Source organism: Nicotiana sylvestris, chromosome 2 (genome assembly GCF_000393655.2).
Source record: "Nicotiana sylvestris chromosome 2, ASM39365v2, whole genome shotgun sequence".
In the NCBI taxonomy this organism is placed as follows: Eukaryota; Viridiplantae; Streptophyta; class Magnoliopsida; order Solanales; family Solanaceae; genus Nicotiana; species Nicotiana sylvestris.
The window spans coordinates 62,438,201-62,465,192 of NC_091058.1; the positions used below are offsets into that span (position 1 = coordinate 62,438,201).

Consider the following 26,992-nt stretch of genomic DNA (forward strand, 5'->3'; position numbering starts at 1 on the left):
TCAAAATCCAACCTTAGTCAGAATTAGGGATGTGCATGGATCGAATCAGATCGAATTTAGCACATTTCGAATTCGGATTCTAGAAAATGTAATCTGAATCCAATCCGAATTATATTAAATCGGATCAGGTTTTAAAGTTTGGATCGGATCGAATTTCGGATCGTATTATTATACCTCAAAGTTTCAAACTAATATGTATATTTCCTTTGTAAAAGAGGCAATACATTAAGAAAATTTCATGTTTATGTAATTATGAGAGTACTATGATGCCAATATAGCTAAATCTAGCAATTGTAAAGATAATAACTTGGAGAAAAATGTAAAGGAAGTACTGACTGTTCGAAATTAAAGTGTAGTATTTATACATGCCCTAATAATTTTGGATTTCATATCGGATCGGATTAAAATATACCAATCCGAATCTGATCCGAAATTTAAAATTTTTATAAACACAATCTGAAATTCGATCCAATCCGAAGTCCGAAATTTCAAAATTGAATGGATCGGTTCGGATTTTGAATATCCGATCCAAATGAATAGCCCTAGTCAGAATCTTCGTACTTAAAGCTTCTGAAATTAGAATTCTCTTTCCAAATCAACTCTGATCTTCCCGAATTTCAATTCCGACCACGCGAACAAGTCGTAATACATGAAGTGTAGCTGCTCATGGCCTCAAACAGCCGAACGACGTGCTAGATCTCAAAATGACCGATCGGGTCGTTATAGAGTAGGTAGTGAAACTTCAACCCTTAGTTCTTTAAACAGTCTAGTTATCCATATAACCTCAGCTACAGTGGCAGCCATGCTTCGAAATTCTGCTTCAGTAGAGCTTCTGGATAATGTTCCTTGTTTTTTGGACTTCCAAGAGATTAAGGCTTCTCCAAACTTCACCATATATCCTGTGACAGACTTTCTAGTCTCTACACAAGATCCCTGGTCTAAGTCACAATAGGCAACTAACTGATGGCACTTTTCTGCTGGCATAAACAAAGCAAGTCCTGGTGCTATTTTGGTGTACCTAATTACTCTCAAGGCAAATTCCATATGGGACACTTTTGGTGCATGTATATATTGACTGAGTACTTGTACCACAAAGGCTATGTCAGGCCTTGTAGTGGTCAAGTATAATAACCTTCCAACTAGCCTCTGAAACTTTCCTTTGTCATCAAGTTCTACATCATCAGTAACACTCTTTCCACCATGTATCAGCTGGTCAAACTCAATAGAGGTGAGTTTGTGATTAAATTCTAAAGTCGTAGCTGCTGGTTTTCCCCTGTTAAGCCTGATTAGACATCAATTCTACAACATACTTCCTCTAGCACATAATTATACCCTTTTGAGATCTGGAAAACCCAATGCCTAGAAAGTATTTTTACTCTCCTAGGTCCGTTATCTTGAAACTCTCTTCCAAATCTTTCTTGACTTGCTTAATAAGAGGTAAATTTCTTCCAGTTACCAATAGATCATCAACATACACTAATATAATCAGCAACTCTTCAACCATTTTTGTAAACAAGGAGTAGTCAAAGTGGTTCTGCACAAAACCCATATCTACCAGTGCTTCAGTCAATTTTAGGTTGCATTGTCTAGGTGCCTCTTTCAAGCCATACAAGGACTTGTGGAGCCTGCAAACTTTACTATGCTCCCCCTAGCTTGAAAAACCACCAGGAACTTTCATGTAGACTTCTTCCAGCAAATCACCTTGAAGAAAGGCATTATGAACATCCATCTGAAATATAAACCAATCTGATGCAGCTACTAAAGCAATGACAGCCCTCACAGTTGACATTTTGACAACTGGTGAGAAATTTTCAGTATAATCTAGCCCCTCCTGCTAACTTTGCAACTAACCTAGCTTTGTACCTCTCCACTTCTCCTGTGGACTTGTACTTAACTTTGAACACCCACTTGTAGCATATAGGAGTTTTTCCTGGTAGAAGATCTACCACTAAACATGTGTTATTTTTCTCAAGAGCTGCAATTTCAGTCGTTATGGCCTCAATCCACTTGGGATCTTGACTGGTTCAGAGAAAGACCTAGGCTCCAAAATAGTAGAATAAGCAGTAATAGGAGCTTGATAAGCTGGAGAAAGATTGTTGTAGCCTACATTGTTCGAAATTGAATATTGACAAGCACCTCTCTGAGACTGAACCACAAAATCTTTTAGCCATACATGTGGCTTGGTGGTTCTTGAAGACTTTTTGAGTTCTACTACTGGAGTAGATGGTAAGACAGAGGGATCTTCAGAAGAGTTGAGTATAGGAACTTCAATAGGAGCTGAAGAAGGAGAGTTGTTGATTGTAGAGGCAGAAGTTGTATCTTGCTGAAGAGATGGAGATGAAGTCTCAACAAACTCCAGCATAAGAAATAGAATGGAAGAATCTGAAGTCCTGTGTTTGAAAGGAATACATACTCCTTAAATGCAATATCTCTACTAATAAAGAAAACCTTAGAGTGTAGATCATAAAGAATATACCCTTTCTGGGAGGAAGAATACCCCATATGAACTGATGGTATAGGTCTAGGACTGAATTTGTCACATTTCTTTACATTGGTTGCATAACATAGGCTACCAAAGACTTTGAGATGATGTAGAGAAGGTGACATGTGGAATAACTATTCAAAAAGAGATTTACCTTGTAGCACTACAATGGGCAATCTATTCAAGAGATATACAAAGTAGATACACAGCCCCCCCCCACACACACACAAAATTTTAAGGGCACAAAAGCTTGAAATCTCAAGGCCCTGTCCATGTCTAAAATGGACCTGTGCTTCCTTTCAACAACCCCATTCTGTTGGGGTGTATAGATACAAGAGCTTTGATGGATAACTCCATGTTCCTTCAACAAGGTGTCTATTTTTTCATTAAATAACTCTTTCCATTATCAGTTCTAAGACATTTCACTCCACTACCAAACTGAGTTTTGACCAGTATTTGGAAGTCTTTTATCACAACTATAGAATCATCTTTAGTATGCATAAGATAGATCCATGTGTATCTAGAATGATCATCAACTAGAGTTAAGAAATACCTTTTACCATCATACGTTGGTAACCTATAAGGCCTCCACACATCAACATGTACAATATCAAATATACCATTAGAACAAGTCAGACTATGAGAGAAATGTGCCTTGACTGTTTAGCAATAGGACAAATAGTACAATGATGATCTTCTAGCTTTAGACTAGGTACACCATTTAACTTTTGCAAAACTTTTAATGGAGCATGACCTAGTCTTCTGTGCCACAAAGAGGTCATAGAATAGGACTGTCCAGTAGCTAGACTACCATACTTATTAAATGCATCAGAAGTAATATTTACAGTTGGAAAAAAAATATAAATTTGCTTATGCACTTGCTGTCCAGACGTTGGTCTTCCATTTGCCTTCAGAATGTAAAGTCCAAATTCTTCTTTACCAATCCCCAACACCTTCCCACTTGAGAGATCCTGAAAAATACAAAAATCAGGATAGAAAGCTACCAGACAATGCAATTCCTTTGTGATCAGTGAAACTGAGAGTAAATTATATTTGAAATCTGGAATATGAAGAATATTTTGAACTGGATTATCCTTGAAAAATGATGCAACTCCTTTATGTGTAATATTTACTTGATCTTCAGTATGTAAATGTACATTGTTCCTATCATCTCCAATTAACTCTTCATATTCATCTAATAAATCCATACTATGAACCATATAATTAAAGGCACCTATATTTACTATCCAATTCTGATCTATAAGATGTGACATAAGTGCATGAACAATACTTGTTGTCCCTATAGTTGCAGCATTTGCTACAGATTCAGCCTCTTGCCCTTTTCTTAGTGGCTGGAGAATCTGATTGTACTACTCCTAAGTAAAGAAGTGAGCTAGTGAAGTAGGTGGAGCTGATTGATTGTGTGACTCAGAGATTGGATTTCCAGCACTTTTAACACTATTTGTATGAGTATTGGAAGGACGTCCCCTCTTTCTACTTTTGAAATCTGAAGGGTAACCATGGAACTTGTAATAGTTGTCTTTGTGTCCTCTGCCTTTGCAGTATTCACAGTAAATTCCAGACCTTCCAAATGAGTTCCTAGACTTAAAACCTCCATTGTAGTTGTTAGTATTGAATCCTCCATTATAACTACATTGTGTGGCTTATTGCTCATCATTTCTGCAACTTCATTATTATTAGATGAGGGAAAAGCACCTTTCCCCTGCATTCTTTAATCTCCACATTGACAATCATGGCATATGCCTGATTTATGTTAGTCATTAGAACCTGGTTCTTAGCATTTTCATAGGACTCATTCAAACCAGTCAAAAATTGATATAGTTTCTGCAACTGGTAACATTCAGTATGCCTCTTAGATTCAGTACATCCACATGTAGGTGGAGGATCTAGAGTTTTATACTCATCCCATAACTCTCTAAGTCTAGAGAAATATACAGAAATAGAGGAAATTCCTTGCGTTAAGGTGGTAATCTCCTTATAGAGATAGCAAGCCCTAGATGCATTGACCTTATCAAACCTTTCTCTAAGATCCTCCCATACTTTGTGAGCATCAGATGCATAGATCACTGTACTAATTAGACTAGGTGATCTGTATTCATTATCCAGACTAGAACAATAGCGTTACACCTGTCCCACTACTCATGTAGGCTAGAATCATACATCTCCCTACGACATGTTCCCAACACAAAACCTAGCTTATTTTTACCATGCAATATAATTTTTAATAATCGACTCCAAACAGAATAGTTCTCAAAACCTTGAAGTTGAACAGAGATGAGTACCGAACTTTGAGTATCAAACGGGTGGATGATTGTGATCAACTTGATTAATCGACTAAGGAATCGACTGAACATCAACTGTTTCTTCATTAATCGATATTTTGCAGCTAGAAATTAACAATTGAGGTGAGATCTCAAAACCCTATATTGTTGAAAGTAACTTGAATGAGCAATCGACACAGGAATTGACTCTAACTCTTGCTTAACAAATAATTTATGTCACAACTGAGCTAAACGAGGCTGGAAACCATGTTCTGATACCATGTTAAGGAGCTACAACTATGACATAAGAAAGCTCTAGAAGGAGATGAACACACAGAGAGAGAGGCAATATCATTTTTGTGTATCGAGAAAAAATATGTATTCAACTGATAAAGTCTGTACAACCACTACTATAACTAATGTATATATACTGTATCTAACCACTAACAGACTTCTAACCAACTAAATGTATTTGCATAAATAGTTGGGTCCCACTTCTCTTAACAAAAAAGTACAATAAACCTTTCACTTACTTTTAAATAGTCTCATAAATCATAATAATTCATTGTCATAAGATCATGCTACTAAGTATTGGTAACATATAATTAATTTTAGACTTTATTTTACACTAACATCAAGTTAAAATTATGACTAAAAAAGAACCTATAAATTGAAAATTGAATTGGAATAGAGATAATCGAATTGATTGTTGTTAACATATTGCATGATGTTCATCGCTACACAAAGTAGTTCTATTTATACACATGAAGCCAAGTGTTACTAATCTCAACTAGTATATGTACCCGCGCGATGCGCGGATTGTTTCAAAGAAAAAAAATAATATAGTAAAAACATGTCTTTATTGTTGACTAAATTTAGCGATCACATTCAAAAGAATTAAATCAAAAAACAAATATATAAATTTCATAGGATTGTATCTATGCTAGGAACCACTGATATTTATGCACAGAAACATGATTAGCGTAGAAGGTTGGATAATTGTAATAAGCCAAAAGCTAAGGTAGATTTCCCAAAATTCACTTCCACTTCATATACACATCATCCATAGTTGCAGGGAAAGTAAAACAATGATACAAAATCTCAACCAATAATCAAACATATAATCATAGTAGATATAAAATAACCGAGAGTTTTATTATAGTCAATTTGGATAAACACCAAATCCAAGAGAACATATGTGCGATAGAAGGAAGCAACGTTCAATTTTTATTATTAATTACAACATTTCTAAACGAAATTAGCAATTTCTGTGTAAATTTGGATAGCTTAGTTGTTACAATATACTGGAGTAATGCTACATAAGTACTTGGCTTTAAAAAAGATTAGTCCACCTGAAGAAGCAGAAATTTATCTCAAGTTATTATAAAAAAAACAAAGAACAATTATACATATGTGTAATTCACATTAATTAAGACATTACCTTTTGTTGCGGTGTACTTTAGATCAGAAGTATATGAGAAAAATGAGCAAGTCAGTCATGTTGGTTGATGATATAAATGACAGACTCGCATGGATAACTAAGATCTTGAAAATACCCAATCCTTGTTAGCATATTCTATATAACAGTTTTAAGTCTTAGATGAAATGCATACATTAAAAGGAGCAGATTCAGCAAATGAAAATGAAATAAGGATATCCAAATTACGAAACAATGAGGAATCCAGATACCAGATTCAGTGCAGCTACATAAAGTGCATCTGCTCCAGCAACAATTTCCAATATCTCGCCAGTAATATTCACATGCCTTTTCCGGTTATAAGCAATCGAAAGGTTTCTCTTTAAGTCAACTGCATTATCCGTGGCATTACTCTTTGCATTCATCCTAGCATCAAGCTCACTCACAAATGACTCTTAAAGTGCCCTCAAAATCTGGCTATTCAAATAGAGTAACATCAAAGCATCAAGAATCTGAGCAGGACCTTGCTCAAAGTCTAAATTACACAAATAACTTCCCCTTTTAACCCTCAAATGATCCCTCTCAACAATCATTTTCCCCTCCTTAGTAGTCAACCTAAAGAACTCATATTCACCTACATCAACACTTTTCCCATTAACATTAAGAACCTCTCCTTTCGATAAAATTGGAAGCAACGTATGTATTATTGGATCAGATTTAATCAATGAAACAAATTTAGTATACATCAGATATGGAGTAATGCTGGAGTATACTGGAGTAATGCTACAAAAGTACTTGGCTTTAAAAAGGATTAGTCCACCTAAAAAAGCAAAATTTGTCTTAAGTTATTATCAGAAAAAACAAAGAGCAATTATACATATGTGTAATTCACAGTAATTAAGACATCACATTTTGTTGTATTGTACTTTGGATCAGAAGTATATGAGAGCATGAGCAAGTTTCCGAACCAGTATATGAGAACATGAGCAAGTGAATAGGCAACTTCATGGAGAAAAAATTAGAATACATAGTTAGCTGGTCAGAAGCAAACCTTAGACATCAGAAGAATGTTCTTTGCAAAACACAGTAGATTTTCTTGAGTCTATGGTACTTTTTAAGAGTTTAACTGCAAAAGAACAAATTCAGATTTTAAAGAACTTCAAAACAAAGTAAACGGAGAACTATTAAAAACAGATGTTAACTTTTTCAGTGATTAACTACAACTATCTTCACTTTAGCGAAACTCAGGGACAACTAAAAACAAAGAACTATAACTATCCTTTTAAACTTCTCAAACCTCTCAAGTAAATGTAATAAGAGCAAAGGTGTACAGATTTAGCAATAAGCTCATTTATAATTTAAAAATCATATGTTAATGACTTTGTAATTTAAACTTAAAAGAACTTTGATGTTAATGGTTAACCTAAAGTCCTTTCAAGTTTATCAGTCCTCACATGCATATAGACACAAAGTGAACTACCCCATAAATAAGAAGGAAAAGAGATGCAGGGGAATAGATCATGTACTACTTCTTTCAATGTTGATGGTCTTATATTTCTAAGCAGTTGTATTAACCTCAAATAGAGCATCCTTTAAATCATTTGCCGACTTTTCGGTAATCTTAGTTGCTTTCCGATCTCACAACAACAAAGAAATTATACTGGTGCAATCCATCACTTTAACTTGTAGCATGTACCTGGAAAGACTTTGTATTTTTAAAATCATATTATATAATAGTAAAAAAACTATAAATTACGGTCATACCTATGAGTGGCAGATTGAATCTGCTCGCATTTTTTACAATAAAATATATTCCCCTCTTTGTCTAATTTCTTTGTGTAATTTTTGCATGCTAAATAACACCATCCACGGTCTAATCCAATGCATATAATAGTTGCTACATCCCAGAAATTTTCTGGCAGCGCATAAAAATTGTATATACAATTGTTATGTAGAGAAAGATAAGATAAACGTTGTGGTAATTAAAAAGTGAACTAAATTAAAACGTAGGTACTCACATGCTTAAAGTCACCCAAATCCTCAATATTTTTAACTTTAATACTTCCAAATGCTAGTTCATTAGCAACAAAATGAGTTTTGTGAGATGAAATTTGAGTAATTCTTTGTGAGCTTTCTCTACACAAAGAAATTATTCAGTTTCATTTTTTAACTTGAGATACATTAATAAATATTAAGACTAAAATTTAGGATGAAATAGCCTTAAATTTAGCCCAACTTATAGAGACCTGGAGCAAAAGTCAATAACTTGAGGAAGATTTGAATTGATCCAAAGTTTCGACGGGTGCCAAGTGTTCCTCACTGAATATTGTTCTGCACTCTTAAAAGTAATTTTTAAGAGTTTACTAATGATATAAAGACATTGTATTGCAAAGTAAGTAGACAATTTAATAACCTCGATATCGGTGTACTTTAATCAATTGCATGACGACGACAACAGGCTTATCATTGGATTCATTCAAATATGGCATGATCTGTTCCACAAAGTCTCCCCAAAGAGTTGCAGAAATGTTGTTGCTCCTACAATTATTATAAGGTTTAGCATAGGAATCAAAATAAAGAATTGTTGAAATATTTACTTAGTTGAATAAATTATGGCGAGCTTACTCATAATCTTGTATCTCAATGTTCATGTACATACGGATGTTATTATCTTGCTTGATAAACCGTAAGTCCTCATAACTCACAACTTCGTCAATGATATCTACAAAGCAAGAAAATATGTGCAAAATTAGTAATCATTATAGACAACAAAAATAAAGATTGTAAAAGAATTAAACACTTAGATGTATATTCCAAAGGCAGCATATATCAATTTTTATGAGTTTTGTTAAAAGGGAAGGTTTAAGAGAATGCAAAGGAAACCGTGGGCATGAACTCCATCAGCTACCTATGGAAGTAAGAGATCAAAAGCTAACCTTAGGCCTTCATAAAACTACTGAAATACTATCTACAAATACTATGTAAAATAGTACCAAGACTATACCCCTGTACTGGAGATCTTGAGAGTAATGGTACAATACTATTTTTTTTTTGGTTCCATACGCCTATAAAGGCATTCTAGAAATCATGATTTACGACAGAGGATTTAACAATATCAAAAATTTCAGCTTTAATCTAAAATTTGATCTTTGATCTTATGCACTGTAATTCGTATTAATTTAGTTCACACTTAGAACTCATAATATTGAAAACAAATAAGGCAAAGTAAAATAAAACTGCAAAAAATGAGAGAAATTTAATTACCAAATAGCTCAGTATTGTCAAATTCTTGCGGATTTGAAAGCTGCTCATAGGTTCTAAATTTGAAAATACACATGTTGAAATGTGGATCATGTATTTCGTCAACAGTGATCTTATGCGTGAACATCAACTTAAACTTGTGGTCTTTGATCTTCAGCTTCATATTATTTGGACAAACCACGCAATTCTTCATGATGTACAAACTCATTTCCTTAATTTCTTGTTTGAACCTTTGGATAAAAGACCTGCCAATACTTTGAATGCGGTCGCCCTACAAAAAACTCAATTAGTTAAAATGACTAAGTCATTCCGTATATGGAGGTAATATACTTACACATTTGTAAACAAGGATAAATAGAAAGTAATTATAAAATTTTAAACAATACATTTTCATCCACTCAATTGAAAAAGGGTTGTCAGGCCTTTGGCGATCTCCGTAAAGGAAGAAGAAGGCAAGACTAAGTCATTTAGTAGTTTTCTATTTCCATTCTGCCTTCACCATGCCTACCCTGTAAAAACGATTCTCCAACTGATGATTTTTCAGTTTCGGATGTGAAGGCTTAGGCTTCCATTTTTCGATCCGAATTTTTTCAAAGCCTAACAGTACGAACCTTTAACTTCCAATTCATTGATTTGCTGTTAATTTCACTAACGAAATTGATTTCAGCCGTCATTATATCCTTAAATAGGCAGAGGTATTTATAAATATAAGTAGAAACTAAAACTTCACGGAAATTATATGTTAAAGGAATAGAATCTCAACTGGAATAAAGCTTGTTAATGAAATACAAATCATACCAATCACCTCTTGTACTGTAGAATTGCTGTTTGATATGAATGTAACATACTTACACATTTGTAAACAAGGATAAATAGAAAGTAATTATAAAGTTTTAAATAATACATTTTCATCCACTTAATTGAAAAAGGGTTGTTAGGCCTTTGGCGATCTCCATAAAGGAAGAAGAAGGCAAGACTAAGTCATTTAGTAGTTTTCTATTTCCATTCTGCCTTCACCATGCCTACCCTGTAAAAACGATTCTCCAACTGATAATTTTTCAGTTTCAGATGTGAAGGCTTAGGCTTCCATTTTTTGATCCGAATTTTTTCAAAGCCTAACAGTACGAACCTTTAACTTCCAATTCATTGATTTGCTGTGAATTTCACTAACGAAATTGATTTCAGCCGTCATTATATCCTTAAATAGGCAGAGGTATTTATAAATATAAGTAGAAACTAAAACTTCACGGAAATTATATGTTAAAGGAATAGAATCTCAACTGGAATAAAGATTGTTAATGAAATACAAATCATACCAACCACCTCTTGTACTGTAGAATTGCTGTTTGATATGGATGTAATAGACTTACACATTTGTAAACAAGGATAAATAGAAAGTAATTATAAAGTTTTAAACAATACCTTTTCATCCACTCAATTGAAAAAGGGTTGTCAGGCCTTTGGCGATCCGAATTTTTTCAAAGCCTAACAGTACGAACCTTTAACTTCCAATTCATTGATTTGCTGTTAATTTCACTAACGAAATTGATTTCAGCCGTCATTATATCCTTAAATAGGCAGAGGTATTTGTAAATATAAGTAGAAACTAAGACTTCACGGAAATTATCTATTAAAGAAATACAATCTCAACTGGAATAAAGATTGTTCATGAAATACAAATCATACCAATCACCTCTTGTATTGTAGAATTGCTGTTTGATATGCAAACGATGGAGAAAGAACAGAAATATATACTGTAAAAGTAGAACTAATTTTACAAACTGATTCATATTGTTGGAATCCTGGGCAGAAGAGTTCCTATTATTGAAATCCTGGGCAAAAGAGTTCGTGGGTAAGAAGTTGATATCGTGGCGAGACATCGTGGGATTGAGGTGCCGAGTTTGGAGGATGAAAGTTTTAGGGCAAATAAATAGAATGCCGTTCTTTAAGGTTTCAAAATGTATCTATATACCTATTTTTATATAAAAACGTAGAAACTATTTTTTTTAAATATAGAAAAACGCAGAAACTACTTTTTTTTTTTTAAAATTATGAAAAACCTAATTAATTGTTTTCAAATTGAAAAAGAGAAACTAATTTGACCTAAAATAACTAATTTGTCCTAAAGCTGCTATATGTCATTTTGTATGCGGAACACTTGTCAAATTTTTAGGGCAGACTTCTTTCTTTCTAAGTAAATATATATATATAAATATATATAGATCACACATAATTGTGTTACTACACCCATCTCTAAGATTTAGGTACAACCGTTGATGATCTACCGTTTGCAACCACTACCTGTGTACATACTACATAGCAAGCCCAACCCCTTAACCGTCCCATTTTGGCGCTCAAATTGCAGTGAAACACTTTGGGCTCAAGTAGGAATCGACGAACCATGACGACGTCGTGTAACACAGCGTACCTGGTCTTCAAAAATCACTCGTAGAGGCAAAAATCTACAACCCATAAGGAGTTGCGATGCTTCTCGCAAGATTCCTAGCTTCCAGATCCACTTTTCTGAGTATTTCCTCATTAATTCCTACATTTTATCACTCATTTTCATCACTACCAAATTCTCAATCACACGAAACATTCTCCAGAAATTTTGATGAATCTCTTGTTCTGAATCAGCTCTCCGACCTTTTACCCATCCGTCAGACCCCTTCAACCGAAAAGCCCTTTTCTACGGACTCCTCTGCTAGGAATAATCATTGGGAACAAGTTAGGGTTTTGGATGAGTTTTTAACTCCTGAAGATAAGTTACGGGGCATTTTCCTTCAGAAACTTCAGGGGAAAATTGCAATCGACAAGGCACTGACATCCGTTGACGTAGAATTAACTGTTGATTTGGTTGCTAGTGTAGTAAACAGAGGGAATTTAGATGCTGCATCAATGGTAACATTTTTCAGTTGGGCTATCAAACAGCAAAAAATACCTATTAATAATGATACTTACAGTATAATTCTTAAAGCATTAGGCAGGAGGAAGTTTTTCGCGCACATGGTTGAAATGTTGGAGGATATGAGGAGTCGAGGTATAATCCCTAATTTAGACACACTTTACATTGTGGTTGATGGCTTTGTTCGAGCTCGACGCATTTCAAAGGTTGTAGAATTGTTTAGTCGATTAGAGGACTATGGGTTGAAATGTAATACCGAGACACTTAATGTTGTTTTACAATGTTTATGTCGTAGATCACATGTAGGTGCTGCGAGTTCTTTGCTTGTGAAAATGAAAGCGAAAGTCTCATTTGATGTTTCGACATATAATATTGTCGTTGGTGGGTGGTCGAGGTTTGGAAGAGTTAAGGAAGTTGAGAGGATCTTGAAAGAATTGGTGGATGATGGATTTGAGGCCAATAATTTGACTTACAGTTATGTTCTTGAATGTTTAGGGAGAGCTGGTCGAATTGATGAATCTGTTGAGATTTTTGAGGGGTTGGAGGAAAAAGGGTGTGTGCTTGATGCTGCGATCTACAATGCAATGATTTTGAATTTTATTTCACATGGTGAAATTGATGAATCTGTGAAATATTATGGGAGGATGTTAAATACGGGTTGTGAGCCAAATGCCGATACATATATGAAACTAATATCTGCTTTTCTCAAAGCTAGAAGAGTAGCCGATGCCATTGAAATGTTCGATGAAATGTTAAGCCGGGGGATGATTGTTACTACAGGGACTTTAACCTCTTTTCTTGAGCCTTTATGTAGCTATGGTCCCCCCCATGCAGCTTTGATTATTTATAAGAAGGCGAGACAAGCTGGATGTAGGATATCCTTGACTGCATATAAGTTGCTGCTTATGCGGCTTTCTAGGTTTGGGAAATGTGGTATGTTGTTAAATATCTGGAATGAGATGCAAGAAAGTGGTTATTCTTCTGATATGCAAGTTTATGAGTATGTCATCAATGGGCTTTGTAACATAGGGCAGCTTGAAAATGCTGTTCTGGTGATGGAGGAAGCTTTACAGAAAGGATTTTACCCTAGCAGGCTTATTTGTAGCAAATTAAATAACAAGCTACTAGCTTCAAATAAAATAGAGATTGCATACAAGCTTTTTCTAAAGATAAAAGTTGCACGTGGAAACCATAATTCGCAAACATACTGGCGTGCTAAAGGGTGGCATTTCTAATGTTTGGGGACTCAGCTGATTTATGCAACTGCTTCTAATTATCTGCTTTCAGAATGATGAACATAAGAATAATCAACCTTCACTGCCCTAAGCTGCCCCTGGTAATGAACTGAAGCTGCTCCTTTGTTTTCCTAATGGGTATCCACTGCCATGTATAGCAGGGTAAAATTTGAGAAATTATGTGAAGCAGCAGGGTCTGAAGTATTGTTTTGCATTATCATGGAGGGGGTAATATTTGAGAAATTTCTTGAAGCACCGGGGACTGAAGTATTACTCTTCTTTGCTGGAAGTTGTTCTGTGGAATCTATGGAAAATTCATTCCAATCTGAGTCACATATTTATTTTTGACCTTTGAAGTGAGTGTTGCTAGTTGGAGTCAAATTGTGTAGCTGGTAATGAATGTATTCCAACTTCTGTGGCCATGAAAAGTCATTAAAGGAATTCTCTATCTTGTTTATTATGAACAAGCATTGTAGAAAAACTAGAATCATGACTCTGGAACGTCCTTAACCATTGGTCTGGAACATAACTGCCTTTAACCCCCAGGGAGGGGATTGGTTTAATGAAATTCAACTTGTAAAGAATTAGCCTTGTGACTCTCACTCAAATGATATGGTCTGACTGATCGGTGACAGATACTAGGTTATTCAGGAAATGAAATTCTTCAAAGCTACTGGGTAACTTCTCAGTACGCATTTTTGTTGGTAGTGATGTACTTCCATGTGATATGGGGGAAGGTCTGATATTGAGTGAGGATAAAGGATGAAATGACTGCATTGCTGGGTGGGAAGTGGCAACTGAGAAGGTTGATATTATCGTGGGCGGACGGATGAAAAGGAAATTTCCCACCGTAAGAGTCCTCCTTAGACCAGCTCCAAGCTCCTATTAGTTATCCGTAAGGGTACAGGAGAGTAGGGAATGATATACTTGGAATGTGAAATATCCACAAGTTTAAAGGTACAAGAGAGATGAGAGGAGGTTTCTCAGCCTATGCTTTTATATCTGTGCTTTCACATCAATAGGTGACACCCTGATGCTATAGTTGTATAGAATATTTAGGTCATTTGAGTGCTCAGAACTTGAATATACAAACAAAGTAAATCTTTAGGTCTATTGAAGTTTTTGGTCCTCAAATTTATTTGTTTTGATTTTTTTTCCAGTTTTGGTTTACTTGGTTTAGCCCCTAACTGTGGTCTCCTTTACCAAAGCTGGAATGATTAAGGAAAAGTATCGACTTAGAAGGGTGTGACGCCGTCATCTAATACCAGAAGAAGCCTAAGTAAGAACGGATTTCAAAAGTTATACATATAACAATTATTATTAGGATAAAGTGATTCAGTGGCCCAAAGTGGTATGTGATGAGGCAAGAAGATATGAGGTCTCAATGTTGCATTCCACATCTTAATCTTGTATAAAATTCAAAGAAAGTAAGCCAAGGCTCTGAATTTTCAATAATATCCGTCATAACTACTGTACTCCTCCAAATGATTTAGCTTCTAAAAAAAAGATAACCATTATGCTATCCAGCCTTTAGCCAAGCATGCATCAATTGAACACAAGAAATTATTTCCTGCTATCCATCTGTAGTCATATGAGACTGGTTTATTTTACTTTTTTGCAGCGTGCAGCTCTTCCAACCAACACTCCTGGAATTCCATGCACTTTGATCCTCAAGGAAGAGCTGATATATGTGGCGATTGGCTACTCGGCTCAAGTTTAGAAGCTGCAGCTATAAGTGGCATAGCTCTTGCTGATCATGTAATCCCTCTAAACTTCCTTGTTCTTACCGTCTCTTTTCTTATTGGCTTACTCTAATCAGAGGCGGATCTAGGATTTCTTGAACATGGGTGCACCAATAAAAAAAGTTGAAAAAAAGTATTAAGTGAGAATCGATCCCCGTTCCTCAGGGTAAATAACCCAATATCCAACCAATTGCACCATTCAATCTTTTGAGAGCATGAGTGCCAACAGATAATATTAGATTAATTCTAGAAAATATGTTCATAAAATACCTAGTTTGATGGTGAGACCATGGGTTCACGTGTCCCATAATTAGGGCTATAACCCCCCCCCCCCCCCAATTATGATAAAGTAGAGATCAGAGTAATAATTGTTCTTGTTTGCTTCTTTTACGGGGTACTCCTATGACCGTGGAATTTACTATGATGTTTAAGGCTGAAAGGTAAGTCCCGAGCTTGTTATATATTTCTGAATGCTGACTGTAGGGCCTTCCTATAGATTGCAAATTACTTCGAACAAGGTGGACCTTGCTCATATGAGTTTGCCGTTGGTTTGCATGAGGAGTATAAGCCACTTGGAGGACATGATATAGGGGAGTTCCCAGGACTGGAATCTGTTGATCAGACCACAAAGGCCCCAGCTTTGACACTCACTACTTGAATTAATCCTGAAACAACTTTCTTTGTGAGTTCTTAAGCATTTGTAATCTGTACTTCATGTTAGTTTTTTTTTATTTTTTAATGTAGATATCTTCTTCCCTCTGCACACATTTTAATGCTCATTCTTATTTCCTATGAAGGATGATTAGTTGATAAAAGCGAGTGAACAAAATGAGACTCACTATCAGAACAAGCAATTTGCAGTGCTGATTATAGACATACTTGAGCTTATATCACTTTTACTTAGCAGCTCCCGGAAAGGTACCAAATCTTCAGCATACTGCTATCCTTCAGAATGTTAACTTTAGAATTTCAAGTTGGAGATAACCTTTTTCTGCTTTAAGGTTTCAACTCGATACGATATAAGCCTAGTGGGATTTCCTAAACCTTCATCCTTAGGTGGAAAAGAAAAATACTCAGAAGTCTATCGTCCTTTTCCTCGACCGGTATCTTCTGTTCGGCTGCCCCCATTTGAAGATGGCTTTGATGCCTCTCCACATCTTTACTATGAATTTACCCTTCTTATTTTCTCTTTCTCCTTCTGGAAGTCTACCTGAAGATCGACGTGGGCCTTGGCCATATGCTGCCTCAAGCCTGCTAACAGAATCTGCTAACTTCTCATGAGACTCTGCCTCTGCCTGTTCTTTTGTTTGGGCCTCCAGGTATGTCTTCATCTCTTCTTTAGTATAATACTCAGGTGTAGACTGGGAGTGCGAGGGTCCACTCGGGAGTTGTGATACCAAGTCACGAATGGAGACAAGCTGGGAATTCAACATCCCAAATGGTCCCTTAGGCAGTGTCACCTGCGAGGACTCTGGTCCGACAATTGTGATGACCTTCCTCTTCTTGCTTTTCACTACACTATCTTTGGTCACTCTTAACGGATGAAAGGGTTTGTCGGCTGGTAACCAATGATTGGCGCTACGCACACCAACATCTGCCCGCCGGCACAACTCTGTGATAAAGGAAGGGAACGTCAAGCCTGGATTGTCTCGTAGTAAGTACTCTTTCAGCTCCTGAATGATATAATAATCGACATTCACATGAATGCCATCAAGTATGCGTGCGATCATCAGGGCCCTGATATACGACACATCAGAAACATTGCCACAAGGTGAGACTCTATTACAGATGACGTAAAGCCACATCTTGGCCTCAGTTGTGAAGTCAATGGATTTTATACCCTTCATCTTGTTGGCCCGCTTCGCTGTCTTGTCTGAGGGATAAGGTTTAGATGCTAGCCACTCTCCGCTTGAGCATGTATCTTTTTCTCGTACCGGCTCAAGTGGATGGTTCGGAAGCCCAAAAACATTATTGATTTGCTCAGGTCCGAATCTCAATATTTTGCCCCTTATGATGAGTTGTGGGTCGTTGAAGCCCAATTTGAAGACTTTGGTTGAGATGTATTTATTCCAATACATCCGCCATTGATCATGTACTGCACAAATTTAAAACTCTTGATAGATTTGGATCAGTGTACAAACTTCAACGGCCCACAACTCATCATAAGGGGCAAAACAATGAGATTTGGACCTGAGCAGATCAATGATGTTTTTGGGCTTCCGGACCATCCACTTGAGCTGATACAAGAAAAAGATAACATGCTCAAACGAAGCGTGGCTAGCATCTAAACTTTATCCCTCAGACAAGAGAGCGAAGTGGCTGACAAGAGGAAGGATTTAAAATTCATTGACTTCACAGCTGAGGCCAAGTTGTGGCTTTACATCATCTGTAAGAGAGTCTCTTCTTGTGGCGATGTTTCTGTAGGTCAGGCCCTGATGATTGCATGCGTACTTGATGACATTCATGTGAATGTTGGTTATTATATCATTCAGGAGCTGAAAGAGTACTTGCTACGAGACAGTACAAGCTTGATGTTCCCTTCATTTATCACAGAGTTGTGTCGACGGGCAGATGTTGATGTGCGTAGCACCGGTCGTTGGTTACCGGCCAACAAATCCTTTCATCCTTTGAGAGTGACCGGTGAGGATAGTGCAGTGAAAAGCAAGAAGAGGAAGATCACCACAGTTGCCGGACCAGAGTCCTCGCAGGTGACACTGCCTAAGGGGCCATTTGGGATGCTGAATTCCCAGCTTGTCTCCGTTCGTGACTTGGTGTCACAACTCCCGAGTGGACCCTCGCACTCCCTGTCTATGCTTGAGTACTGTACTAAAAAAGAGATGAAGACATACCTGGAGGCCCAAACAAAAAACAGGCAGAGTCTCATGAGAAGTTAGCAGATTCTGTTAGCAGGCTTGAGGCAGCATATGGCCAAGGCCCACGCCGATCTTTAGGCAAACTGCAGAAAGAAAAATAAGAAGGGTAAATTCACGGTAAAGTTGTGGAGAGGCTTGGCCATCTTCAAATGGGGGCAGCCGAACAAGAAGATACAAGTTGAGGATAAGGATGTCATACGAGAAAAGATAAAGCCCTAAAGTACTTTCAGGAGGATGTTACAGGGGATTCAACCTTACTGCTTTATTGAGATTACGCTTCTAATATTGTTAGGACCAAAAAAAAAATCCTTTGAGCAGATCTTTTCATGGATTTATATTGAGGAGATGTTACTTTGGGGGGAGTGTCATGGTTGATATGTATGTTAATTTGTGTTAAGGATGTGGTTTTGTGTAACAGAGTGACACAAGTAATGCTCAAAAGGGCCTTGCAAGAGAGGCTATTGAAGCATACAACATAACGAATGACATGCCATTTAGGCGCATTGCAAGAAGGATGAGGACAGGGCATGAGATGAAGGTTGTTCTACATCTGGATGTCTTTATTATATCTTCCTCATCGACCTCTATGGAAAATGTCCAAGGCTGGAATTCCGTGTCTTTATTTTATGAGGCATCTAGGATCAATTCTATCCTTTGTAACGCGAAAATATCATCTCATGGTATCCATGGGAATGGTATGATATATATCTCTGCGATTAATTAAGGATATGCTGGAAATTTTCTCTATTGGCATAGGCCATTCAGAATCAAGTACTTTCGTGCAATGGAGCTGGAGTTGGTATTAAACCTATACTAAAGCATTTTATCTGCATGGTATTGATGGATCTGTTTGCTGGGGCGGGCTGATGACCTAGAAATGGCTTAGCATTTTATTAGAAGCATGCCTTTCGGCCCGATTCTTTGCTCTGGGGTGTTCATCTTGTTGCTTGCCGACTTTTGTGGAAATGTAGAGCTGCGTAAATTGGCTTTAGCTAATTTGTTTGAAGTCAACCCCGAGAAGTGTCGGTCTTGAATTCCTTGGATCGTGAATCGTGATATATGTATAGGATATTATTTCTTTATTTCTGTTTAAAAAAGAATATTTCATTAATTTTGTATTTTCAAAAATTTAATTTTAAACTTCTATTTTACCTTTAATAAGTATCATTTATGTTCACACAAATGTTTTGGCGTGTAAAATTATTAGTTTCAAAAGTCTTATTGCCAAATGAATTTTATGGCATATTTAAGATTTTAAGTTTTGAAAAGAATTCTTAAACTTCGTGTCGAGTCAATTATGTCACATAAATTAAAATGGAGGGAGTAGCATTTATCGCCATTTCGTAAGATTCTCTTTTTAGCTTTACACATTTTGCGAGATTTGATTTTGTAGTCTATTGCAAATAGTAGTGCAGCTATATGATCCTTTACACCGGAGATTAGTAAAAAAATAATATAAGAAATCTGTAAGTAAATATAAGATCAGAGACAATCTTTTTTTCCTTTTTCTATACAAATTCATATACATAAGTGAGTATAGAAGTTTATTTCTTCACAATTTTCTATGGCAGATTCATGCACATATAAGAGCATTAACTTCTATTTTTTGTCGTCGACATATGTTTTCTTAGTTTTCTATATAGTCCTTCCACCTACACAAGGGTCTGAAATATTCATGATACCAGCATAACTTATTGATGCTATTGCATTTACTACCAGCTCGTAGTTTTCGAGATTTGACATATACCTGTCTTTGCATGGAAATAGGCACTTAACAGCCTCACGTACGCTCTAAATTAGATCTATTGTCCATCCTCTACCTAATGTCCATGTTCTAATTAACTTATATAAAGTCAGGAACGCAACTTAATTTCCTTCATAATAGTAAAATTCTAATAGGACAAGTGTAGCTAGCCCTAGAAGCTAGATAATTTACGAGGAATCAAATCAACAATTGGGCGTGCGGTTTAATCTATCTGTCTCATCAGGTCGATAAAATAACTTTTTGTAATTACGTGCGGCAAACTTTAAAATTTGTTTCCAGTTGGCTGGCTTAGTAGATTTTAGATCTTAACCCGCTCAATTTTGAATCGATTATCAAGTAATCTGATAAATTTTAATTCCTATGTTTGTCGTTTGATTATAAGTTAAAAGGTAACAAGAAAATTACTTGTACACCAACATATCAGCTTAGCATTTAAGACCTTAGTATACTATTTTTATCCATGCACATGATATCACCAAATTCTCTGTCTATATAGTAAGTATCTCCCAGATATCATCACAGCTCACAATTACCTCAAACCAAAGCAAAATAAATTTCACTAAAACCAAGAAAAGAAGCCACCGAGAGAAAGAGGACAGTGGCTCATCAATGGCTTCTTCCAAAAATTTCAAGCTTATCTTCACCTTCTTCATACTCATCTCCATTTTCACACCTCAAGCTTTCTCAGAAGAAGATCACTCATGTGGATCAGAAACACACAACACATGCAACAACAAATCCAAAGCTTTAACCTTAAAAATCATAGCCATAGTCTCCATTTTAGTAACTAGCATGATCGGAGTATGCTTGCCTCTTGTCACACGTTCAATATCGGCATTAAGCCCCGACCGGAGCCTCTTCGTTATCGTTAAGGCATTTGCTGCCGGAATTATTCTTGGTACTGGTTTCATGCATGTCTTGCCGGATTCTTTCGACATGTTGTCGTCCGGTTGTCTGAAGGAAAATCCTTGGCACAAGTTCCCTTTCACTGGATTTGTTGCTATGTTATCGGCTATAATTACGTTAGCTATTGACTCTATGGCTACTAGCTTTTATAGTCAGAAGCACAAAAATGGGGTCACTCCTGAAAATGGCGGTCATGATCAAGAAATGGGCACAATGAATAATGGACATTTCCATTCTCATCACCATGGATCATCACTCAGCTCTAAAGATGGAGACGTTCAAGGAACAAAACTACTGCGTTACCGAGTCATTGCAATGGTTAGTTTTTTTTTTCCTGTTTAATTTATGTGATATCATTTGAAATAACATTTAATATTCAACATGAGATACTAATATTTAAGCTACATGCAAACCGGAAACAGCCGAACAGGAACAAATACTTATACTTATAAGATTGCTTGTTGACAGACGGTCGTTGGTCTGAGGAAGAATAGATTCTTGACTAATTCTGGTTGACTGCTCTAAACCATTCAGAGATAGATCCAATTTTATACAGCCACATGCATGTCTTTTCGTATCAACTGCAAATTATCAGATTCTTGCCGAATCTTAGCTAGGTCGTTGCTCTAGCCCCTACTAAATTAGCTAAATACCAATTTTAGATGGTGGTCCATGTGCCTGTGTTGCCTAATATTCTAACCCCTTATGACAACATTATTTCCAATCAAACTAGTCATTTTAGTAAGTGCAACTATACATCTTATTTACGTTGCTTTCTCCAACTCAATTTACTTTTCGGAGTTAATTAGTTGTACATGTGATAGTGCAATATATATTTTGAAGAATTAACATAAATAGCCGCTCACTCAACTGCTTAATCTAAAAATTGTCGGCAAATATATTATATATGTGTGTAATTACTGTATAATCTATATATATATCGGCTAAGATAAGTACAGAACGAATCCATTTGGCTATTTTCGTAAAGATCCCTATTTTTAGCACTATGCAATTTTTATCAATTATTTACACTAAGTTATTGTTTTAAGCTCCAGTTTACTATATCACGTTTCGTATAAAACTTGTTATTACAGTAAAGTGATGAAGTAAAAAGATTATAAACTGCTAGTGCATAAACTCTTTCTGTTATGTAACTACTATTCGGTAAGGTGCCACCTTATAAGATTACAATCTGTGGAGTCACATTTTATTTTTTAAACTACGACTTCTTCAAAATTTTTGAGATATTTGTGATTTACAGTACTTCTAATGGAATTTTCATTTATAATATATGATTTCATAATGTAAATTAGAATGATTCGATCACTGTATTTCCTAGACAGGTTTTTCAGGGGGATGGATAGATTTGTAGTATTGCGGGGAGGATAATAACAAGAAAGAGTCAAACTCAAATAAAATAGGGAAAGGTAAACATAAGTATACGGAGTACGTACTTAGATGTTGGAATAAAGCCAAATTGCTGGTGAGCATGTGGCCCACTCTTTTGATAAACTTGCCGGAAAAGGATGTAGGTGAGGGATAGTCATTTATTACTTCAGGCCCATTCATAAGACACTCTTTTCAAGTTTCTCCTAAAAAGAAAAAAAGAGACATTCTTATATTTTAAAAATAATAATTTAAAATTCTAATTTTATTTTTGAGGACACGATTATATACTCACATAGACATTCACGACATGTTTTAAGCTGTAAATATGTACTTTTCAGATTTAATGCTCGGTTAAATACTTTCACTGCATGGACCAGGTTGGTTCGGTTTTTATCAAAACCAAACCAAACCAACTATATCGGTTTGGATTGGTTCGGTTTTATCGGGTTTTTCGAGTTTTCGGGATTTTTTGTTACATGAATATTATTTCAATCTTACTTTGTAAAAATTATAGATAAAGCTTTGATAAGTGAATATATGTTTAGTAAATATGAAAAAAAATTGACAAACATATGATCTATTAAAATATTCTAATGGGAGAATTTTTTTAGTAACACATGATAGTTATTTTCTTAGTCGTCTAACAATAATTTTTCGTTAATTTACGCTTTCAAGGTTAATACATGAGAGGATCCCAATTATTTCTACATTTTCTAAAGAAAATTCACTATAAAGTCTTAAAATTATAAATAAAATTTATATATTTATATGTCGGTTTGGTTCGAATTTTTTTACTCAATACCAAACCAAGTCAAAAACCTAGACGAATTTTTTAATCGATTTGGTTTGGTTTTTCGGTTTTTCGGTTCGGTTTGAACAACCCTACGGTTTCACATAAAATGGTAGGAGGGAATATAGCCGGAGAGAAGCTGCGAAGGTCAAAATATATAATAGGAGATGCAATCTCTATCCAAAACTTAATCAGCAAAAGCTATTAGTATATAAATTTTTAGTTTAAAAGTTTAGGTGTACGACTATTTGAGTTAAATCTTTTTTTTTTCTTTTCCTACAGGTGCTAGAGCTTGGTATCATTGTTCACTCAGTGGTAATAGGGCTTTCTCTAGGTGCTTCAAACAATACTTGTACAATAAAAGGACTCGTTGCTGCCCTTTGCTTTCATCAAATGTTTGAAGGAATGGGCCTTGGTGGTTGCATCCTCCAGGTAATTAGTTTAATTACATTCCACTTCTTCCATAAGATAGAAAAGAGATAATATAATGAGTTAACGACAATAAAAGTAATAAATTATAGCACATTAGTAAAAATCAAATATATAATATAGGAGTTAGTTATATGTGCCGAAGTCTGTCGAAAACAGTCTTCCTACCTTATGTAAGGGAGGATTAAGGTTTGCCTACACCCTATCCTTCCCGAACCCACATGTGGAATCACACTTGAATATTCTGTTGTTATTATTATTGTTATAAGAGTTAGTTATATTTGAAAGAAGGAAATTGCCGATTGGATAATAAGGGCAATAATTAATTCACAAAAAAAGGGATGGTCTTGACTCTTGACTACTTTACCTCTTTTATTATATTTCAAAAGTGAAAGAATTTCTGATGCTTTTCCCGTTTTTTTTTTTTCAAAACAGGCTGGGTACAAAATGGTGAAAAAGGCAGCAATGGCATTTTTCTTTTCAGTAACAACCCCATTCGGCATAGCACTTGGAATTGCATTGGCAAAAACTTATCAGGAAAACAGCCCGCGGGCACTAATAACCGTTGGATTGCTCAATGCGTCATCTGCCGGCCTTTTGATTTACATGGCTTTAGTGGATCTTCTTGCAGCAGATTTCATGGGTGACAAATTACAAGGTAGCATTAAGCTACAGATTAAGGCTTTTATTGCTGTCCTTCTAGGTGCTGGTGGGATGTCTCTAATGGCCAAATGGGCTTGAGATTTGATCCTAAACTACGTACGTAATTTCATCGTATAACTTAGGACGTTCCATGTGTCAATAAACATGACATGTCTACTTCATACGAGTAATTTTATTGCAATTTCGTCCATCTTTTTTAACTTGGTACCCATGCAGAAGCCATATATATCTTAACCTTGTAATTGTCCAGTCAAATTAAATGACACGCAAAGCTTTCTACGTGTCAAATTTACATCTTTTGACCAACCAGATACTGTCTACTTTGAATTAATAAATATATCGGTTCAATAACCAGATGTGGAGGATACGGGTTCGGATGAACCAAGTAGCTAATTTTATTTAGATCTTGTATTTATATTATAAAATCTATTAAATATGTATAGATATTTAATTGTGAATTCAGTAACTAAACAAGTTATGAGTTTGATGGCAATTTTAGAACCTATAAACTTCAAATCTTGGATCTGCCTTTGGTCCAATAGTGAGTAAAAAAGATAAAATGACGAGTTGTCTAACGGAGGTTTTCCCTAAGATCTATCACATAACAAAAGCTACAAAAGAAGCAAGAGAGCGTTCCACAGAAAAGTCGTGGTATTCCGCTACAACTTCAAGCGTCTAATCAAGCTCTAATTCGTCATGTCTGAGTATAATAATTGGTTAACTCTCAATTACAGTTCTCAGATTGTTGAATTGTTTTGATGCGTAATATAAATTCAATCAAGCTAGGGCAGGTATCGGAGGGATAGTCAAGAACTTAATGTCAGTTAGTACCACAATTTGGGCTAACTTGGACTTTATTTGCGCTGATCATAAATAGATGATTCAAAATTGAATTGTTACTTTCTTCTTGACTTTATTGATTTGAGTTGCTGGTGTAGAGTTCATGATCATTCACAAGCATATCCTTATAATCTTTTCCTTTTTCTTTTCAACCTCCTTTTCTTCTTAATTTCTTTTCTCAACAGGGCACACCTCTCTAGAGATAATTCATGTCACTACAAAACCATTTTATTTTGTCCTATAGTCAAACCTTATATTTTCTCAACTCTTTAATTAATTTATTGCTGTAAACAGATAAAACTGAGCCCGTTGAACACCTTGATTTTCCGGTGAGGCAAACAGAGCAGGGATATAACCGTAAGGAATTGGAATCAGGGTGAGGAGCCCCTCGTTTTGGGGTTCGAGCAAAAAACCTGCCCTCGGAGGCATCATGACCACGTCCTCCGGGTCCGGTTTGAGTCCCAAAACTTCAGAGAGCATTGCCAAACAACCGCACAAGACTAACAAAGGGCTGTGATATCCGTGCCCAACCGGATGTCACAACATAAATCTCGGCCCGTATCAAGGATGGATAAGTGATTGGCGAAAAAAGAAATTTTTATCCTTTTGTAGAATTGTACTTAGGGTAAAACTCCCCTACTATATAAAGGAGAAACTATTAGGGACATTGTAACACGCATACCAAAGCAATTTACCTCCATTCTCTCTCTTATTAAAAGTTCTTATCTTTGTTCATCAGTTCTTCATAAGTGTAAGCTCGGGATCAAAGGCAGGTTCTTCATTGAGCCATTAACCGAACCCGGGATTACTCTTATCATTGGTTTGTCCATTTATTACGTCTTTCATTTTCTAAATCTTACGCCATTAATCACTTATATTGAATTAATTCACATATCCTTAAAACCAAATATAAATTCAATTGTTATCCGTTTTTAAGGTAAATAGTTTGGCATCCACCATGGGGCCAAGGATAATAGTGGCAATTTGATACAAATTTACATAACACGCTTTGCTTTACGCTTTCTCTTTGGGATTTTAATTTCAGGTCAAATTAAAAATGTCAAACTCTCAATCTGCTCACTTGAACATTGATGCTGAGTCTGGCCATCATGGCGAGAACAACAATATAGTGCCCAGCAGGGAGGTTCCCCCTGCTGACCCCGACGGAGTCCCGTTCGCAAACCCAATCAATGCCAACTCGCATGTGGCCATCGACGCAAACTTGCCTACCGACCCAGAGAACAACGTTCATGGAGGATCCCGATCGGTAGCCCGGGGTACACACGACAGTGAATGCGATGTGATCAATTTGCGGGTGATTTAAGAAATATTACAAGCTCAATAGGTGGCGATAGCCCAGTTACAGAACCAAAGCCCCGCCCCCAGCAGAGCTGAGCCCGAACCATCCCGGGAGAACACCCGAAGAAGTGAACGTACCTCAGAAAGACTGGTAAGGTTGAAGCCAAAACCAACCTCGAAATAATAAAGATGCTTGAGGAACTGACAAAGCGGGTGAAATCGGGGGAAAAGAAGATCGAAGCCAACGACAAAAAATTGAAGACTTATAACTCTAGGATTGCTCAGATCCCAAGAGAACCCCCGATATTGAAAGGCGTGGATTCCAAGAAATTTATCCAAAAGCCTTTCCCTCCAAACACGACACCCAAGCCAATCCCAAAGAAGTTTTGTATGCCTGAAATTCCAAAGTATAATGGAACAACAGATCTAAATGAACATATGACCTCCTACACGTGTGCCATCAAGGGAAACAACTTAAAAGATGATGAAATCGAGTTCGTTCTGCTGAAAAAATTCAGAGAAACCTTGTCAAAAGGAGATATGATATGGTATCACAACTTACCCCCTAATTCTATTGATTCATTTGCTATGCTTACAGATGCCTTTGTAAAGGCGCACGCCAGGGCCATCAAGGTCGAGACTAGGAAGTTGGACCTTTTCAAAGTAAAGCAAAGAGACAACGAGATGCTCAGGAAATTAGTGTCGAGGTTTCAA

General features: G+C 36.2%; 4 protein-coding genes across 13 annotated transcripts; 2 read left to right on the plus strand and 2 right to left on the minus strand.

Annotated features, from left to right (window-relative positions):
* Positions 1-720: 720 nt before the first annotated feature.
* Positions 721-1,504, minus strand: LOC138884983 (secreted RxLR effector protein 161-like). Its single transcript, XM_070165864.1, has 2 exons — positions 1,377-1,504; positions 721-1,282 (listed from the first exon to the last, which is right to left on the minus strand). The coding sequence occupies exons 1-2, from the start codon at positions 1,502-1,504 to the stop codon at positions 721-723; spliced, it is 690 nt and encodes a 229-aa protein (XP_070021965.1).
* A 4,586-nt stretch (positions 1,505-6,090) lies between these two features.
* Positions 6,091-11,272, minus strand: LOC104210087 (uncharacterized). Of its 7 annotated transcripts, XR_011405003.1 has the most exons (9): positions 11,129-11,272; positions 10,865-11,010; positions 9,446-9,713; positions 8,807-8,903; positions 8,595-8,719; positions 8,428-8,512; positions 7,233-7,307; positions 6,206-6,221; positions 6,091-6,116 (listed from the first exon to the last, which is right to left on the minus strand). XR_011405003.1 is itself a non-coding variant. In XM_070167412.1 (8 exons), the coding sequence occupies exons 3-6, from the start codon at positions 9,648-9,650 to the stop codon at positions 7,234-7,236; spliced, it is 501 nt and encodes a 166-aa protein (XP_070023513.1). In that variant the 5' UTR covers positions 9,651-9,713; positions 10,865-11,010; positions 11,129-11,272; the 3' UTR covers positions 6,091-6,116; positions 6,206-6,221; position 7,233. The 7 variants fall into 7 exon arrangements, 2 of the variants coding, with proteins under 2 accessions (XP_070023513.1, XP_070023512.1); XM_070167412.1 differs by lacking the exon at positions 8,428-8,512; XR_011405004.1 differs by lacking the exons at positions 6,091-6,116; positions 6,206-6,221 and adding an exon at positions 6,727-6,815.
* A 422-nt stretch (positions 11,273-11,694) lies between these two features.
* Positions 11,695-19,358, plus strand: LOC104210089 (putative pentatricopeptide repeat-containing protein At5g43820). Of its 4 annotated transcripts, none has more exons than XM_009758899.2 (6): positions 11,695-14,604; positions 14,743-14,861; positions 15,204-15,340; positions 15,821-16,006; positions 16,122-16,242; positions 18,616-19,358. In XM_009758899.2, exon 1 carries the CDS (start codon positions 11,927-11,929, stop codon positions 13,580-13,582), a length of 1,656 nt encoding a protein of 551 aa, XP_009757201.1. In that variant the 5' UTR covers positions 11,695-11,926; the 3' UTR covers positions 13,583-14,604; positions 14,743-14,861; positions 15,204-15,340; positions 15,821-16,006; positions 16,122-16,242; positions 18,616-19,358. The 4 variants fall into 4 exon arrangements, with proteins under 4 accessions (XP_009757201.1, XP_009757200.1, XP_009757199.1 ...); XM_009758898.2 differs by having other exon boundaries at positions 11,695-14,539; XM_009758897.2 differs by lacking the exon at positions 14,743-14,861 and having other exon boundaries at positions 11,695-14,539; positions 15,808-16,006.
* Positions 19,359-20,485: 1,127 nt separating this feature from the next.
* On the plus strand, positions 20,486-24,493 carry LOC104210090 (fe(2+) transport protein 1-like). Its single transcript, XM_009758900.2, has 3 exons — positions 20,486-21,186; positions 23,330-23,479; positions 23,912-24,493. Exons 1-3 carry the CDS (start codon positions 20,572-20,574, stop codon positions 24,215-24,217), a joined length of 1,071 nt encoding a protein of 356 aa, XP_009757202.1. The 5' UTR covers positions 20,486-20,571; the 3' UTR covers positions 24,218-24,493.
* Positions 24,494-26,992: the final 2,499 nt, after the last annotated feature.